The sequence below is a fragment of the Paralichthys olivaceus genome, chromosome 8 (genome assembly GCF_024713975.1).
Source record: "Paralichthys olivaceus isolate ysfri-2021 chromosome 8, ASM2471397v2, whole genome shotgun sequence".
Lineage (NCBI taxonomy): Eukaryota > Metazoa > Chordata > Actinopteri > Pleuronectiformes > Paralichthyidae > Paralichthys > Paralichthys olivaceus.
Window position 1 is genome coordinate 11512501 of NC_091100.1, and position 15880 is coordinate 11528380.

Below are 15880 nucleotides of genomic sequence, written 5' to 3' on the forward strand. Positions count from 1 at the left end.
TTTTCAAGCAAAACAGCAGACAACATTTTCACACTTGTTCCAGTTTCTAAACTTAAATAAAAAATAATCCCACTCCACTGCCATATATCAAACATGCTCTGTTAATACATGTACATCCTGTATGGGTGTGTGAGCTGTGGACTGAGGCCTGCTGTATGTTAGAAAGCCAGAGAGCTGCTACTTCAACTGATGGATGAACCCATGAATGTTACGGTCACCACATCGGAAAGGGGCTTTGCTACAAACCCTCAAGAGAATAAAGATTTAATTTGAGACACTGTTGTCCGAAAGAGACTTTTTGGACAACAGTGATAAAAGGAAATGCTAAATAATTTTGTCAGCCCAAAGATTAAATCTAGCTTCGGTGTCTGGTCCCTCTTGTCTGACCATTTTATCGAGGGCCAGTGAGAGTCATTGCACAGATAAAGCCACATTTGCAGGACAGGGTTTATTGTCGCTTGACCATACAAAGAAAAATGTCAATGACACTGAAACAATTCATACATAAATCAATAAGTTCACTTCGCTACCAGCAGGGACAAAAGGGGTTCACCACACATTCTTTATGATAAAGCTGACAACTCTAATGAGTGTGGCTGCTTCCTGCTGTATGATTGCTGCTTATAGACAGATGTGATGGTAACCTAATCCTCTCTTTGTGCTGGCAGCCATTTGTCTACAGCTAGCTCTCGCTAAACCAGAGGTCACAAGAGAGGGCACTTGGTGGCGTAACAAACTACATTTGGAAAGACACCTAGTAAAAGTTAAAAAAAAGGGAATACAATCAATCAAATGCACATAAAAACAACCATTTTGCCAGGAATGTAACAACACTGTTCTTTCTATGGTCTGTGGGAGATTGACAGGCTGAGTGTATTGCCATTTTCAGACAGAACTGTTCAGGCCAGCCCCCTTGTAAAATGTCCAGATAATCTCAGAATGAGCTCATGTAAGAAGACAGCAGGAAAATGTTCAAAACTGAGAAAATAACAATCAAAAACAACAAGACAACAAATATCTCTGGATGAAAAATATCTACAGGGAAGATGTTCAGACATTGTCCCTGTTGTCGTGAACACCTCTGACTTAAACCATCTCCTCCTGTGTTCTTCCTACGTGAAAAACAAAGTCCAGACCCAATTATCCAGGACATTTTCCGGAGTTCATGTCTGAAAACAGCTATAGCGCTGTGACGTGAAGCTGTTAGAACCAATAACCACCCAGTTTCCCCATAAAGCTAATGTTCAGGCTCCAAAGCTGCATTCAGACCAACAAAAACATCCAATCAAAGACACACAGACTCCCTCGTTTCAATGAGACCAATGAATTGACCAACTGAGAGAGAAAAATCACACCACCACAATGACTTTCCACAGTAAAATGCTGTCACATACAGTTACTACAGCAAGAGTAATGTTTTCGTCTTTGCTTAAGCCTTTGAACTCATTGACAGGATATTCAAACTTGGGCTTAAGTTCTCTTGTCTTTGACTGTACTTGATCCGTGGCCAACCAGGCCAGCAAATCAAGCGAGTCAGAACAGAGAGCAGAGCCGGAAAATCTTTTTTGGGAAAAAATTAAAGAAGATTTATGCTCTGTGTATTCCAGCAGACAGTTCATCATCAGAGTACATGAAAAAAAAATTATAACATAATACATCCCCTCAAAACCCATATACAGAACAGCAAATGCAATACATGTATTACATTTATAGTGTATCGCATTAGAACTCACTGCACTCCAATTTGTTATTTTATATTTAGGATGTTTTGTGCTTTATGATGTATATTCATTCTTCATTCAGCAAATGCGTTTTTCACATGTGCAGTAGCTCTTATTTTCTCAGGGGTCAAATTGAATCTGGAAATTAACGATGGTGACTCGGATCAAATGACCAAATGAATTCACGTTTCCTTCCAGTAACAACATCCAGTTTCCTGTATCGCTCAAGCACCACACAGGCTTTTGTTCAAACTCCCAGTGCACCTACTAACAGTTTATCAACCTACAGCATGTAACAATGCAAACATTAACTCAATGCACCCACAGCCCTTGACCTATAGAAACGTTTAAATGTTACACGGTCCCCTTATACATAAAATGAAAAGACTGCATAGGACGTAATAAACCTCTCGTCCATCACACCTCGTCTGCTTTGTGCTCCACATGGTCATGGATCTCTTTGGTTATCTAGAACAGATTATTCTACATAGGATTCAATCCAATTCACAGTATCTTCTTCCCTTAACTTGCCCCGAAGCTTCATGCATTATTAAAGACTCAGCAAGTCTATGGCTGATGCTAATTTAATTAGTACCGCAGCCCAATAAAGAAAAAGTTAAGTTAATCTATCTATTCTATAGTAGATGTCAAGTTATTCAGTGCAAGGTGCAGCTGCTCAGTGGACAGATAACTGATCACGTGATGGACACAAATCCTTTTTCGGCTGACTGTATTTAGATCAAGTCAAAAAACGAAAATGTGCCTCAAAACTTTTGCTCATATTGTGATGAAGGACATGATTTTTGTCGCCCTCTTGCTGAGGTCAAATGTAGTTTTTGTGACTTTTTGAAACAATTGAAATCAGTAGGATAAAATAAATTAGAATAGGCCTTTAATTATCACTTAAGTTTGCAGATTTCTAACTGGACCTTGGCAGTGCTATATGCTCTACTGAGTGACATTCTAGTTTACTTATTTATAAAAGTAGTATGAGTATATGTATTTTGTTTATTTAGCATATACATATTTATTTATCTTTCTATCTGAAATTATTTCTATTTATTTGAGTATTTATCCTTTTCAAGTGAAAGCATTTTACTCTGATAAGGTAAAAACATATCACCTGGCTTTATAATCTATGAATGTTCAGTATTATAAATGTATAGTTCTCTCTGTTTTATGAAAATGAGCGAGGACGGCACATACTCAGTGTGCATAGCTTTCTTTGGCTCAATAAAACACATTTAAAACACAAAGTGTGACAATATAACATAAATTAGAACACAGCATCATTTGACATAGATGGAATTATCCTGGAAAATCAAGAAAGAAAGAAAGGAATAAACTGTAAGCACTAGCAACATGTAAACACTAGAGGGTGCTGTTACATATTTTTCCCTCATACTCTGAACATCCCCAGGTAATAATCTATATGGGATCATTTTAAACCTACAGTTCTTCAAACGTTCTTGTTTTCATCAGAATGTGTCCCTTGCTGCCTTCTCCGTCCGCTGCAGTGAAACCTGGACCAGTATATCTTAAATGATAATTTCACATGTACAGAAGAAGTAAGGCACAAGGAAAAAGCATAATTGTGAGTTCGGTGTTTGCGGGGAAAAAAAGCTGTAGTTTCCTCGTGAAAGAAAGAAAGAAAAAGTATCGTAACTTAACGTTAGATTTCATCTAATAGATAGAAACAATAAATACATAAATGTATGAGAATCTGTCATATTTAAATACACTTTTTCCATCAGATGTTGTTAATAGATCTGAATGGTTAGAGTCTGAAGCCTCTGATCATGGAAAGGTGGTTGAGGCCAAACTGGTTTCTCACTTTGGCCCCAACTCAACTCATCTTCCCATCCTTCACCCTCTTACCTCTCAATTTCTAACCTCTTTCTCTCTCTCATTCCTCCGCTTCGCCCCCACACACACACGTCTCCCTCTCACATCCGAGCGCTCCTTGTGCTCCTGACTCTCCTCGCCCGCTCCTTGGATATGACATCGGGGAGGCCCTGCAAGGTGGTGATGGTCGTCTTGGTCCAGTGCTCCACCTCCTTGAAGATCCGACAAACCCAAAGCTTCAGCTCAAACAGGGTGCTCGGTCCCTCTAACTGCCAACGAGAAGGGGGAGAGGTCACAAAGCTCTGCCTTACCTCCCATCATAATCACACCTCTGATGATGTCAGCACCTACCTCTAGGCCGTCCAAATTAGGGGTGAGGACCGCCGGGCCACCTGCAGCCTTCAGGAGCTCTCCTGTGTTGATTAGGAGAAGCGAGAGCCTGTCCTTCACGATTTTCCTCTGGGTCTCGTAGTCTCCCTTCTTCCCGCCACCAAGCTCCTGTTCCTCTTTGGCGATGGCTCTCTCCAGCAAGCTGCGGCACTGTAGCAGAGCGGAGTGGAGGCGCCAGAGCGTGTCCCTGGTGTCCAGCTGCGATGAGAGAGGAGGGACAGACACCAGGCCACCGCCAGCCACCGTCTCCTCCGCGGTGAAGCTCTCCTTCTTTCTCTTGAGGAAGAAGAGAGAGAAGACAAGAAGTTAGCAAATTATGAACAGATGTGTGATATCATTCATGATGAAAAGAAAGAGGAGGCGGATTTGGAAAGTAAAGTGGATAAGTGGGTTGAAGAAGGCCTTGTGTCACAGACGTCACTTCTGACACCACTTTGGTAATATTTTAAAGATCATTGTCTATTTGGCAAACAGAGATTTTCTCGTAGTTTGATATGAATTCTTTCAGACTCATTAAAGCTGTTTCCCAGAATCAAACATACCGGTCAGAGTGAGAGCGCATTCTTTGAGGAGGAATTTGTGCTCAGCCTCAGCCACTTGTTAAAATAAAATAAAAACACATGCAACAGATATGGTGTCATATGACACAACTTCTAGTCACAGTCAACATTTGAAACACAAAATCATTATGATGACGTTTACAAAATAATTCGACATTTTGGGAAATACACTTTCTTGCAGAGAGTTAAATGACCAAATGATCCTTTCCTCATTGTTTTAAACAGCAGCCAGCAGGTTGAGCAGATTAGTTCATCTTAAGTTTGGTTTTATTTGATGCGATATGTGTCATGATTGACAGCTGAGCCCTGGAAGTTATAGCAGAGACAGACAAAGCCATGGGTAAAAATAAGGATATGATGCAATTAAAAGGCGACCAAAATGAAATGTTCCGCTAAATTAAATTAAATTGTGGATCTGTCTGGTTTTGAGCGTTGATGGAAACATTTTAGGGAATGTAAGTACACAAGTCATAGACATGTATATCACAGGTTGTTTTGAGATATTTTAATGAGTTGTTACATATTATATCTTTAATACAAAATATGTTTGTATGTTTACTTGTGTTTAAAAGTATTTTACAAAGGCAGAACTCTAGCTGGCATTTGCTTTAGTACTTATGCGAGTTGTGAATCCCAGAGGCGTCCTAGTGACATTATGCTGATGTATTAATGTTGAACCCTGCGTGAAAGTTAGTACCAGTGCGACAGAGTGGACTAATGTGACCTGTGAGTCGCAGGGTGGGGGAGCTGATGTTTGCAGCTCTGACTGCAAAGGAAATGTCATGCAGGCAGTCATCCCGGAAGCAATAGTGTAGCCAGATTAGATATTCTCATGGATCATTGTGACGTTGAAATAACTTGTAAACTTCTCAAACTCTGGAAATTATTCAAGAGGGATCAAATTAATGAAACTAGTCAGTGATTTCCCACCAAACAAATATGCAAATAAGAGATAGTCTGCCTGGGGCAAAACAAAAATATTTATATTCAAGACTGAAGATATGTTTCTGCAAAGACAAATCTAATCACTTCCTGTTGTGTTCACTGGCATGTGGCTGGTGCTATAGCTGCAGGGTTTCCGGAGAAATGTTTCTAAAAAGAAGTGCAATTGAAAACTGTCAGGAGGAGGGAAGTTGAAGAAGACATGGAGGGTTGACAAAGAAAAGGTCAAAATGAAAAAGTTACACAGATGAAGATATACAACAGGCCGCTCCCTTGCTCCTAGCAAGACACATGAATGAAGGAATGAGGCAGTGAACTGGCAGGACACCAAGAAGTTTTAATAACTGGTAGTTCACACCTATAGGCAAAGAGACTTGTGGAGATGAAGTGAAGGACTCTTCCCAGGAACTGATGAGCTTCTGCCAGAAAACACCCACTTCTCTCATTCCAGTTAAGTCCACCCACCACCCCCCAGGTCTCAGCATTCCTACCTGCTGCTGTACCCTAGACATAATTTCCTTCTTACTCTCTCTCTCTCTCACACACACACACACACACACACACACACACACACACACACACACACACACAGGGAGAGTTCTAATAAAGGACAAACTCTCCCTCCCCCTTATCTTGCTTTTGCACGCATCCCATTCTTCTTTTTGCTGTCTCTCTCCCCTTCTCTCTCTCTCACACACACATACTCTGTCCATGTACTTGTTTCAAACACACACAGTCACATGCACACACAAAGTCCAGGCATGTCACAAACACACATACACACATCCATAGAGAAGATCTATTAATTTTCCATTTAACCTTGGCCTATTTCTCTCTCTCTCACACACACACACACACACCTATACATTTCTCTGTTTTCAGCTTTGCAGTCATTCTATAACACACACACACACACACACACACACACACACACACACACACACACACACACACACACACACCTATACATTTTTTCTGTTTTCAGCTTTGCAGTCATTCTATAACACACACACACACACCCACACACACACACACATACACATACACACACACACACACACACACACACACACCCATACATTTTTTCTGTTTTCAGCTTTGCAGTCATTCTATAACACCCCCCCCCCCCCCCCCACACACACACACACACACACACACACACACACACACACACACATACACACACACACACACACACACACACACACACACACACACACACACACACAGGGAGTCAGTAGGATCCTCCACTCACATAAAGCTCCAGCAGTGTGGAGCACTCATGGTGCAGTTGCTCGGCTATAGCAGTGGCCCGGGCCGCCGTGGTCCGGCTCTGAACCGAGCCGGTCATGCCTCTGGTCCGCCTCTCTGCCATCATCTGCCTCCGCTGGAGAATTACGACAGACGCGCACTTGCAGGAGCTGAGCAACAGGCGGGTCCTCTAATATCCACCGGTGAACGTGCTCCTCATCCCGACAACACCGGCATGTTCCCGGTCATCGCGCTTCACGTCAGTCCGTCATTCCTGTCGCTCCCCTCGGGTGCTGGCAGCCGCTCAGTGATCCGGTCATCGGAGCTGCGGTAAAGCTCGTTTCCCGGTTTGTCCGACCTTGTTCGGCGACTTTAGTTACAGACTTGGCGGCCAACTCTCCGCCCTTTCCTCCGGGAACCTGATGCCAGGCGTGAGGAATTTAACGGGACACGCGGGGGCGGAGGAGCAGGAGGAGGAGGAGGGAGGAGCCCATCAAGTCTGTGGAGGAGCAGTAATCTGATTCACTGCTCCTGACAGAAGAGTCTACATTTAAACTGGATGTAACCTGCACTCTTCCAAACTGCACACGTAACCCTGTTATACCAAGTGGCCTGTGCATGACTGATCAATCAAACGTGAGGACTAGACTGGAGAGAAGTCATATCACCATTAGTTATGGTACTTTTACATGTGAAGTACACTTTAAATGTTATAGACTCACCTTTACCAACTACAATATGTACTTTTACATGTGAAGTACACTTTAAATGTTATAGACTTGACTTTACCAACTAAAACATGTACTTTTACATGTGAAGTACACTTTAAATGTTATAGACTCACCTTTACCAACTACAATATGTGCTGTTACATGTGAAGTACACTTTAAATGTTATAGATAGTACTAGTTTAGGGCCTGCAATTCAAAGCATGGTGATATCATTATATAACATCACAGGGGCTTGCTGCTATATTTTGCTGAAAACTGTAATACCACGCCGGTGCTGCGGGTGGCAGTGCAGTCAGAAAGAATGTAAACACTGAGCTATATGACGGCAGCTAACACCCATGGCTAACACTAGCATAAACCAAGCGAAGTGAAGAGGACACGGGAACGATCACATGCTTTCAGCGGCATTATTTTAAATGAATTCACGTGTTTACTTTAAGATTTAATCAAACCGCTTTTATTTCGAACAGGCTAACTAGCTTAGCTCCAGTTCAGTGTAAAGGTATGAACTCTCTGGTTGGTTACGGAGTGTCCTCGGAATCTGACAGCGATGGAGATGTAAACACCGGCGGGCATGGGTAAATGCTCACTTAAAAAACATATTAAGTAAGTAAATACGTAGTAATTAATGACAGACGGGCGAATAACTTATCTTTCTCCTGTACCTTGTGTTATTTTCCATCTTCAAGCTTCGTCAAGCAGGCGGCTGATGAGGCGACACCTGTCGTAAAGACCCGTAACTTCTTGCTGGAGTCAGGTTCAGCCTCCAGTGACTCAGGCAGCGAGTCACAACCAGAGGATCCTGAGCCTTCCTCATCCCCATCACACCCCCCCACAGCAGCCTATCAGCCCACCCTCCCTGCTCCTTCCCTGGGTTCACACACCCCGAACAAACTGCCTCCTCCTGCTCTAAACGCCTGCTCTGACAGCAGCGTGTTCGCCAACCCCTTCAAGGCCCAGGCAGATCAGAAGCTCAGCGCCTTGCAGAAACATGTCCCCCTGACAATGGAGGCCAAACCCTCCCAGATAGGAGGGAAAAGAATGTGCGTGTCTTACAGGAGAGATGGGAGGTGCAGGTTTGGGATCAAATGCAAGTTTGCTCATGACAGTGACCTCCAGACCTCTGTCACTGCAGCTGACGGTCATCTTCCTCATCATACACCTGAGAGTGATGAAGCACCAGCATCAGAACAAGTTGAGCCCCATGCAGGTGGCTCTGGTGGTGTCGGGACACAGAAGCTCCCAGAGGAGGATGAGTCAGGAGGGCAGCAGGTGAAGAAGAGGAGGGTTGGACTGAGTAACACCTTGATTCCTCCTAAACGGGCTATGAAGCAGTATGCCATGCACAGGGACCGAGAGCGGATCAATATGTCCTGAAGAGAGCCAAGCAGGGCCAGATGGGCAGGGAGAAGGGAATTTTCCTGAGCTGTACCACTGTGCAATCCTAACCCTCATAAAGCAATAGTATAAAGTGCAGATGAAAGTTGTTCTCTCAGTGTGCATGTCTGGAGAAACAGTGTACTGTCCATTGGTGGATTCATTCATAACTCAAGCCTTCAGTTACATTACATCCAGCAATAACTAAAATTTTCCACATATTCACATCAAGAATGAAGGAGGAGCTGGGGATTGAACCACCAATGATTCAATTATTAAGCTGTTTTCAGATGTGAAATCCGGATAATGTACAGCTCTAATTGTCGGGACTTCACTTTGCTTTTCACACATGAACAACACAGGAGACTGTTCGGGTCAGATGGGTTCACAAGAACATTTCTGGACCATTCAGGTGAGGGATGACATCTGGGCAGAGCATGCTTTTTTTTTTACAGCCCACTAGCACCAGTGCTTATCACTAAAATCTCTTGGGTTAGGATTGTTTTTCCCAATTTGGCATATTATTCCCTCTTCGGCATCTTTTACATTAGATGAGCTATTTGTATTCTTTGTTTCGTTTATAACATGTGAACACATCCACTTGTGAATTGCATGGACATTTACCTGCTGTATTGTCACAGGGGCTCACTCAGACATTTTACTTTGTGGCTTGAAGGAAAAACTCTGGAGAATGTCTAAGGCAACGGACTGGGACATTTACATTATCACGTACAGTGCGTCTGGATAATTTCAGGACAACATCTGGAGTTCAGTAAATCCCTGGAAGCAGCTGTAATGGCCGATCCCTCTGCCAAGTATGTGTGGCGGTTCCAGTTGTATGGAAAGATAAAGTTGTGTGACATGTTGGCCCCCTCAAAAAATAATAACGTTCTCAAACTGTTAATGAAAACACTTTGGATAAATGTTAAGACATTTATTTACATCATATAAATGAATTATTTTTTTGTGTTTGCGCTACCACACGTCCTATATCACAGATCAGAGAAGTGCTGATTTAGTATTGACATTTTTTTTTTCTCCAAAGGATCTACATAGTCCTGTTCATCAAATTACACACTTCAAATGTTATAGACAAAAGTTGAGTTTGTCCAATTCAGTCGTGTTAATGTTTTGGACCCCACTACACATGAGTTATTATTCCTTCAAAGTCAAACAGCTGCACAAATATTTAAACAGACACTGCCAACATCTCTAAAATATGCATATTCTGAAACTGTGAAGCACCTTTTTCTGTCTACACCTCTTCAGTGTACAGTCTTTGTGAGTTCAGATTTTTTGGTTTTATATTTTTAGTCCTATCAATTGAATGTTTTATAGTAGATCTGGACAATAAATGAAAAAATAATGACTGCCTATTTTATTTTCGTTGAGAGATTTCACTCACCCCACACATATTGAAGATGTTTATAACTTTCTACCAAGTTATGTGTTTAAAACATATTATAAATTATTTTGTTTTATTCCAGTAGGAACGTGCCTCACACTTGGCATTTCATGTGCTGTATATTTCTAAGAGGTATGCTATATTATTGCATAATAGCGACAGTTTTGCAATATAACCTCAGCATCAGTACACACACACACTCACACAAAAGGCTAGTTAAGTTTACAGGACTTATGTACAAAGGCAACAACTTACACATACAGACACACATATCTTTCCCTGATACAGATATTCTAAAAAACTACCAAATATGACTATGGGTGCAACAGTACATAATATATTGGTGATCATACATTTACCTCAAACGTTGCAATACAGTGTATCAGGTCACTGATGACTTAACCTTCCTCTATTTTCTTGCTGCGCTCCCTCGTTTTACATGAGGACCTGCTGCACGTGTCTCTCAGAGCCGTCAGTCAGAACTTCTTGTCCTGTTTGCTCCCAGACCACACCATCCTCTCCAGCAGCCTCTGTCTGCTGGAGGGAGTTAGCTGAAAGAGAGGAGGAAATGAGTCCGGGATTGTCCAGAATATAGCTGCCCCCATTTGTGGAGGCAGGATCCTGGGATTGGGGTTGGGATGGGGATAGGAGAGGAGGGCTCGGGGTGGCTGTGTGCAAGGACTGAAGTTGATGAGAGGTCGCTAAAATGGGGATCTGCTGAATGTGGGTCTGGGATTGGCTGACTGGCTGGAAGGTCATTTGTAGGATTTGTGTCTGGCCCTGGCTCTGCTGCTGAGAGGAGTATGACTGAAGAGAGTGGAGCTGGGGTTGGTGCTGGGTCACCACTGAGCTGGAATGGAGGGTCAATTGTTGGATTTGGGGCTGTTGTGGCTGCTGAGCAGCCTGCACAAACTGGACGGGCATCTGCAGCTGGAGGTGAGTCTGCTGCTGGTTGTCAGCCGGTGAAGGGGGGTCGATTGGGGACAGGGCAATTGTCACTGGCACCTGCATGGTGTGGAGGCTCTGGTCTTGTCCCAGCAAAACCACCTGGTGACTCACTTGCTGGGTCACATGACCCATCTGAGACACCTGAGCCACTTGATGCCCAACTCGACCTTCCTGGCTCAGCTGCTCCATCTGCCCATCCTGCCCTACTTGGCTCACATCCAAGCCGGTGACCTCTGCTTGCATGGGGTTTCCTGGCAGCTCCAGCAGGGAGGCAGGGGTTGTGATGAGTGCGCCAGCGTTGGCTGCCAGCGCCTCAGCGATTAGCACCTCTGGGTGGCTCTTGGCCTTATGAGCCACCACACAGTCCTTCTTCTCAAACTTCTTACCACAAATAGAGCAGGAGAACTGATAGGTGGCATCAGCATCGTGCTTCTTCATGTGCCAGTTGAGAGAAGCCTTCTGGCGACAGGTGAAGCCACAGATCTCACACCTATTGGAGAAAGAAATTGAAAATTTAGAGGAAATGTCTTTTTGCATTCTGGGAAAATGTTTTTAAACCTTTAAACTAAGAAAATAAATGACCAAAAACTGAACAGGGAAGTACTCACTGTAGGGGCTTCTCTCCTGTGTGGATCATGCGGTGCACAGCCAAGTTGTGGGAGCTCTTGAAGGCACGAGCACAGAACTCACAGATATAGTCTCTCTGATCTACAAACACAAAACACTTGAATATAGATTCTCTATATACTGTCATTAATTCTAACAAGAAATTATTAAAACACTGATAAAACCTGCATAACATATTACATATGCACAGTATGCGTACCTGTGTGGTGCTTTGCGTGACGCAGCAGCTGCTTCTGAAGGCGGAAAAGTCTTCCACAAGACGGGTGAGGACATACATATTTCTTCTTGAGCAAATGCTGATATTTTATATGGTGCTGGTGTGAAAATCAAAAAAAATGCAGAAGAGTACATCAGCACTAGTGCAATGAGAAAGTTGGAAGACTGAAAACTGTCTAGAAACAGAATTTGATTAATATTAAGTTAAGTGTTTTGTTATCAGGTTTGATTAAGGCATGTGTGGTCAAATTGACATTAAAATGAAAATTGCATGAATTGAGAGTATCTCATAAGAACCCATTATTTGCATGGTTCCCCTCAGCTCCAGATAGTGATAAAACATTTCAGACAATACAACCATGAAAAAATAATCAACATTTTATGTACAACTGTTGATGTTTAAAAATGTAATTATCTATGGCAGAGTTTGAACTACATTTCTCTTAACTGTATTTAACGGAGTGACAGACGTAAAACCTCTGCAGTGGGACGGTGTAGTTGCTGAGACAAACCTGTAGGTAGCGAGGATGAGCCAGGACGGTCCCACATCCTTCCATTTCACAGCGCACATATTGCACTGGGGGCTTCTTTCTGTGTGGGTGATGCATATGACAATGTGATATAAAAATTAACCAAATATTAGATGTATTTGCATCATATGTCCAATATATCCATGGCCCACTATATCATGTCCTTACATTTTTGAATAAAACGTTTGCATGATGATCCATGAAATTATCCAATAAAATTCACATTATAATGCCCCAACACAACCATCAGCTTTACCTTCTCTTAGGCAGCCGTGGGGTATTGTCGTCTTTTTTCCGTCTGCCTCTCCTAACACGCAAACAACAACAAAAAGTACGTAAATAAGTTGCATTGAAAACCTATGCTTTTCTATACTGATGTTATATTATGTCGCAAATAAAAAACACAATTAAGAGGAGATTGCTTTGTGACCACGCAAACAACCACACACATTATATTCAACCTGAACAAGGAATAAGGAAACATTTGCCTAGTATTGCACATACGAGGGATGTGACTCTGTCCCGCTGATAACTACAAACAGATCGTGTGTTACTATGCTTACTTCCTGGGTCCATCTGGGTCTTCCACAGTTTCTTCTTCGAGCTTCACTTCCTCTTCCACACTTTCCAAGTTGTCGGAACCTTCTACCTTTATCTCAGCGACCTCTTTCTCCTTTTTAGGTGCCTTCTCTTTTTCTTTCTTTTCCTTCAGTCTCAGAGGAGCTCTGCGCTTTGGTTTAGGGGCATCCCTGAGAAGACAAATAGAGATAGTATAGTACTTACTATAGTCTTTCTACGTTGTAGTTTCAACTTTGCTACACAGAAAATATGGTGCCAATGTCTAATCATCTCTGAACATGGAGAAAGTGGCAACACACACACACCGTTCAGCCTTAGGGTCGTAGCTCTGGTCATTTAAGTCGTCTCTAAAAGGAACATCTTCATCACTGCTGAGGCACTCCTCCTCCTCCACCTCCTCCTCCTCCTCCTCTGCACCACTGAAAACAAAACGAGGACTTGAGACAAGATTTTACACTCTCTGCTCAGGTCGAGTTCTGCCCTTCATATAAGTACCTCTGACTCTGTGGCTGGAAGCTGAGGTCGCTAGGGTCGTCATGAAATGAAGGGTCTTCTTCATCCAACACCGGTTCAGCGACATCCTGGCTTTCCTCCACTTTGTTTTCACTGAGACAATAAAAGGGTCAAACACAGCAGACATGAAAACAACACATGGCTCTCACTAAGGCACACACTTTCATAATTAAACCTTTTCCACCAAGGGGTAACAGTAACCATGTTAATGTAAAAATAGTATACTTACATTTCAGACTTCTCTTTATTGTTTACCTTTCCTTCCACTGCTGCATGACAAACAGAAGATGTCAAGTGTTTAGGGAGGTAGCTAAAGCTTATAAATAGCTATAAATCCCACATTTAAGAATATATATATATATAACAAATAATCATTATTATGCAGTCTATTACATTCTGAATATGTGGATTATCTTAAGTTATAAAGTGGGGGAGAAAAGGTAGCACTGATCCCATTAATTAGACTAATTACGGATGACGATGAGGAAGATACCTGAACCAAATGTCTCTGATGGCTTTCTTCATAAAAAACAACCTCAAGAACAGAAGTGTTAGAGTCCCTGTGTAATTTGAATCATTTACAGACATGCCCACTGAACCAAAGCAGCTCATTTTCAACAGGTTGCTCACCAGCTGGACTCTCCATTCCAGGTTCGGTCTTACACACAGGCTTGGCAGAGCCACGGCTGGCTCTGGCAGACGGGGGTTTGGCACGAGTCTGGGCCGGGGGGCGTCTGCAGGGGAGAGCTGGAGTGAGGGAGCAGAAACATAACATCAAACATACTGCTGGCCATCAGGTGTAATGCAGGAGTGAAACAAGGTCACATAGTTTGAAATATGCAGAGATCCAACTGCACATGCACAGAATTAGATTCAACTAATGTTCCTCTGATTACCTTGAGCATCTGTTGCAGGTTTCTTGGGTTCCTCCAAGCTGTAAAAAGAAGAGGAGAAAACACTGAGATGTGAAATTCTCTCAACCTCCAGAGAAACATCCCATCATCCATCACATCCCTGATGAGACGGTGCCTTTGGCAAGCATCTGTGTAAAACATGACAAGTTTTAGGAGCCAGGTGAGTGTCTCTCCACCCTCCCCATGCAGAGCTGCAGGAAGGGGACGAGCTCTGCTGAAGGCGTGCTTCACAGGAGCTGACCCCGCCGACATAAACACACATGGCTCATCATAAACAAACGTGGTGCTGCTCAATCAAAAACCTACTCTGTGCCTTGAAGGCTGTCACCTGCGACCCCCCCTCCAGCCGAACACGCAGATTCGGAATTTTTCTTCCGCCTGGAGTTGGAAACTTTCCGCCGCTTGTTCGCTCCGGTGTCCGGGCTCGGTTCTTCCTCGTCGTCGCTCTTTACGTCCTTCAGCCAGGCCGGTACTGTCCTCGTCGACCTGTCCCTTAATACCCGACCCGAGCTCTGCGGGCTCACCGCGGCTCCGTTGACGCCCGTAAGCGAAGCGGAGACGCCGGACCTCGGGCGGGCCGCTCCGCGCTCCCTGAGCCCCATCCGCGGTGAGACGCTCGTACTGGTGCCCGAGGTCTGGTCTGCGGCCTTGTCCTCCGCCGGTTCCTCTCCTTTATTTACATCCCCGGTTCGGTCGCCCGTCGGTTCCATCATCGCGGGGACACTTCGGTCTGCCTCAGGCTCCGTTTAAAGTCAAAGAGGTTTACTTACAGTTCGAGGAGAAACGGACCACATCTGGTTTAAAGACGTTTTGAGTGCAGGCGGCCTTTATCCGACAGCCGCACATTTTCTGGCACTGCGCGGAGTTCGTCGCAAATTAAAAGCAGATATTTATTGATTAGGTATTGAAAACTTTTCTTAATTATCAATTCATTAATAAAGCGATATCATTTTAAAGAAGCAGACACTATTTTCGCCTTCTTAAAGCTATAGTAAACCTACTCATTCGCCCGGACCTGCAGCGCAGCCATTTTGTGCGCTTTGTTGCGTCTCCTTTAAGCCAAATATAAACCGCGGTTACGCTCCGGAGAGGAGACGCGTTTCACTGACTCCTACATCATCTGGATTTCCCTCCATGTGTTTTACACGTCGAGCTGACAGAGCCATGTTGTTTATGAATCTACTGAGCGCAGCGGCAGCCGCGTGAGGGCAGCGCGGATACGGATGGCTGCCGGGGCATCATGGGAGATGTAGTCGAAGTCACGTAAAACACTGCTGGGAGTTAGTTCCAGGATATTTCTCTTCAGTTTGTCTATCTTTAGGGGACAACAT

General features: G+C 43.5%; 3 protein-coding genes across 4 annotated transcripts; 1 reads left to right on the top strand and 2 right to left on the bottom strand.

The window, feature by feature from the left end:
• Positions 1 to 3636: 3636 nt before the first annotated feature.
• cntf (ciliary neurotrophic factor) lies at positions 3637 to 7122 on the bottom strand. The gene is made up of 3 exons (XM_069530791.1): positions 6714 to 7122; positions 3918 to 4232; positions 3637 to 3835 (listed from the first exon to the last, which is right to left on the bottom strand). Exons 1-3 carry the CDS (start codon positions 6834 to 6836, stop codon positions 3668 to 3670), a joined length of 606 nt encoding a protein of 201 aa, XP_069386892.1. The 5' UTR covers positions 6837 to 7122; the 3' UTR covers positions 3637 to 3667.
• Positions 7123 to 7745: 623 nt separating this feature from the next.
• On the top strand, positions 7746 to 10186 carry LOC109637811 (uncharacterized). The gene is made up of 2 exons (XM_020100382.2): positions 7746 to 8018; positions 8130 to 10186. Exons 1-2 carry the CDS (start codon positions 7945 to 7947, stop codon positions 8815 to 8817), a joined length of 762 nt encoding a protein of 253 aa, XP_019955941.2. The 5' UTR covers positions 7746 to 7944; the 3' UTR covers positions 8818 to 10186.
• On the bottom strand, positions 9737 to 15772 carry zfp91 (ZFP91 zinc finger protein, atypical E3 ubiquitin ligase). 2 transcript variants are annotated; one of them, XM_020100381.2, is made up of 12 exons: positions 14856 to 15772; positions 14532 to 14569; positions 14266 to 14382; positions 13865 to 13904; positions 13618 to 13728; positions 13428 to 13541; positions 13107 to 13292; positions 12800 to 12850; positions 12526 to 12604; positions 11997 to 12111; positions 11779 to 11878; positions 9737 to 11660 (listed from the first exon to the last, which is right to left on the bottom strand). In XM_020100381.2, exons 1-12 carry the CDS (start codon positions 15260 to 15262, stop codon positions 10658 to 10660), a joined length of 2361 nt encoding a protein of 786 aa, XP_019955940.2. In that variant the 5' UTR covers positions 15263 to 15772; the 3' UTR covers positions 9737 to 10657. The 2 variants fall into 2 exon arrangements, with proteins under 2 accessions (XP_019955940.2, XP_069386870.1); XM_069530769.1 differs by lacking the exon at positions 13428 to 13541 and having other exon boundaries at positions 14856 to 15724.
• Positions 15773 to 15880: the final 108 nt, after the last annotated feature.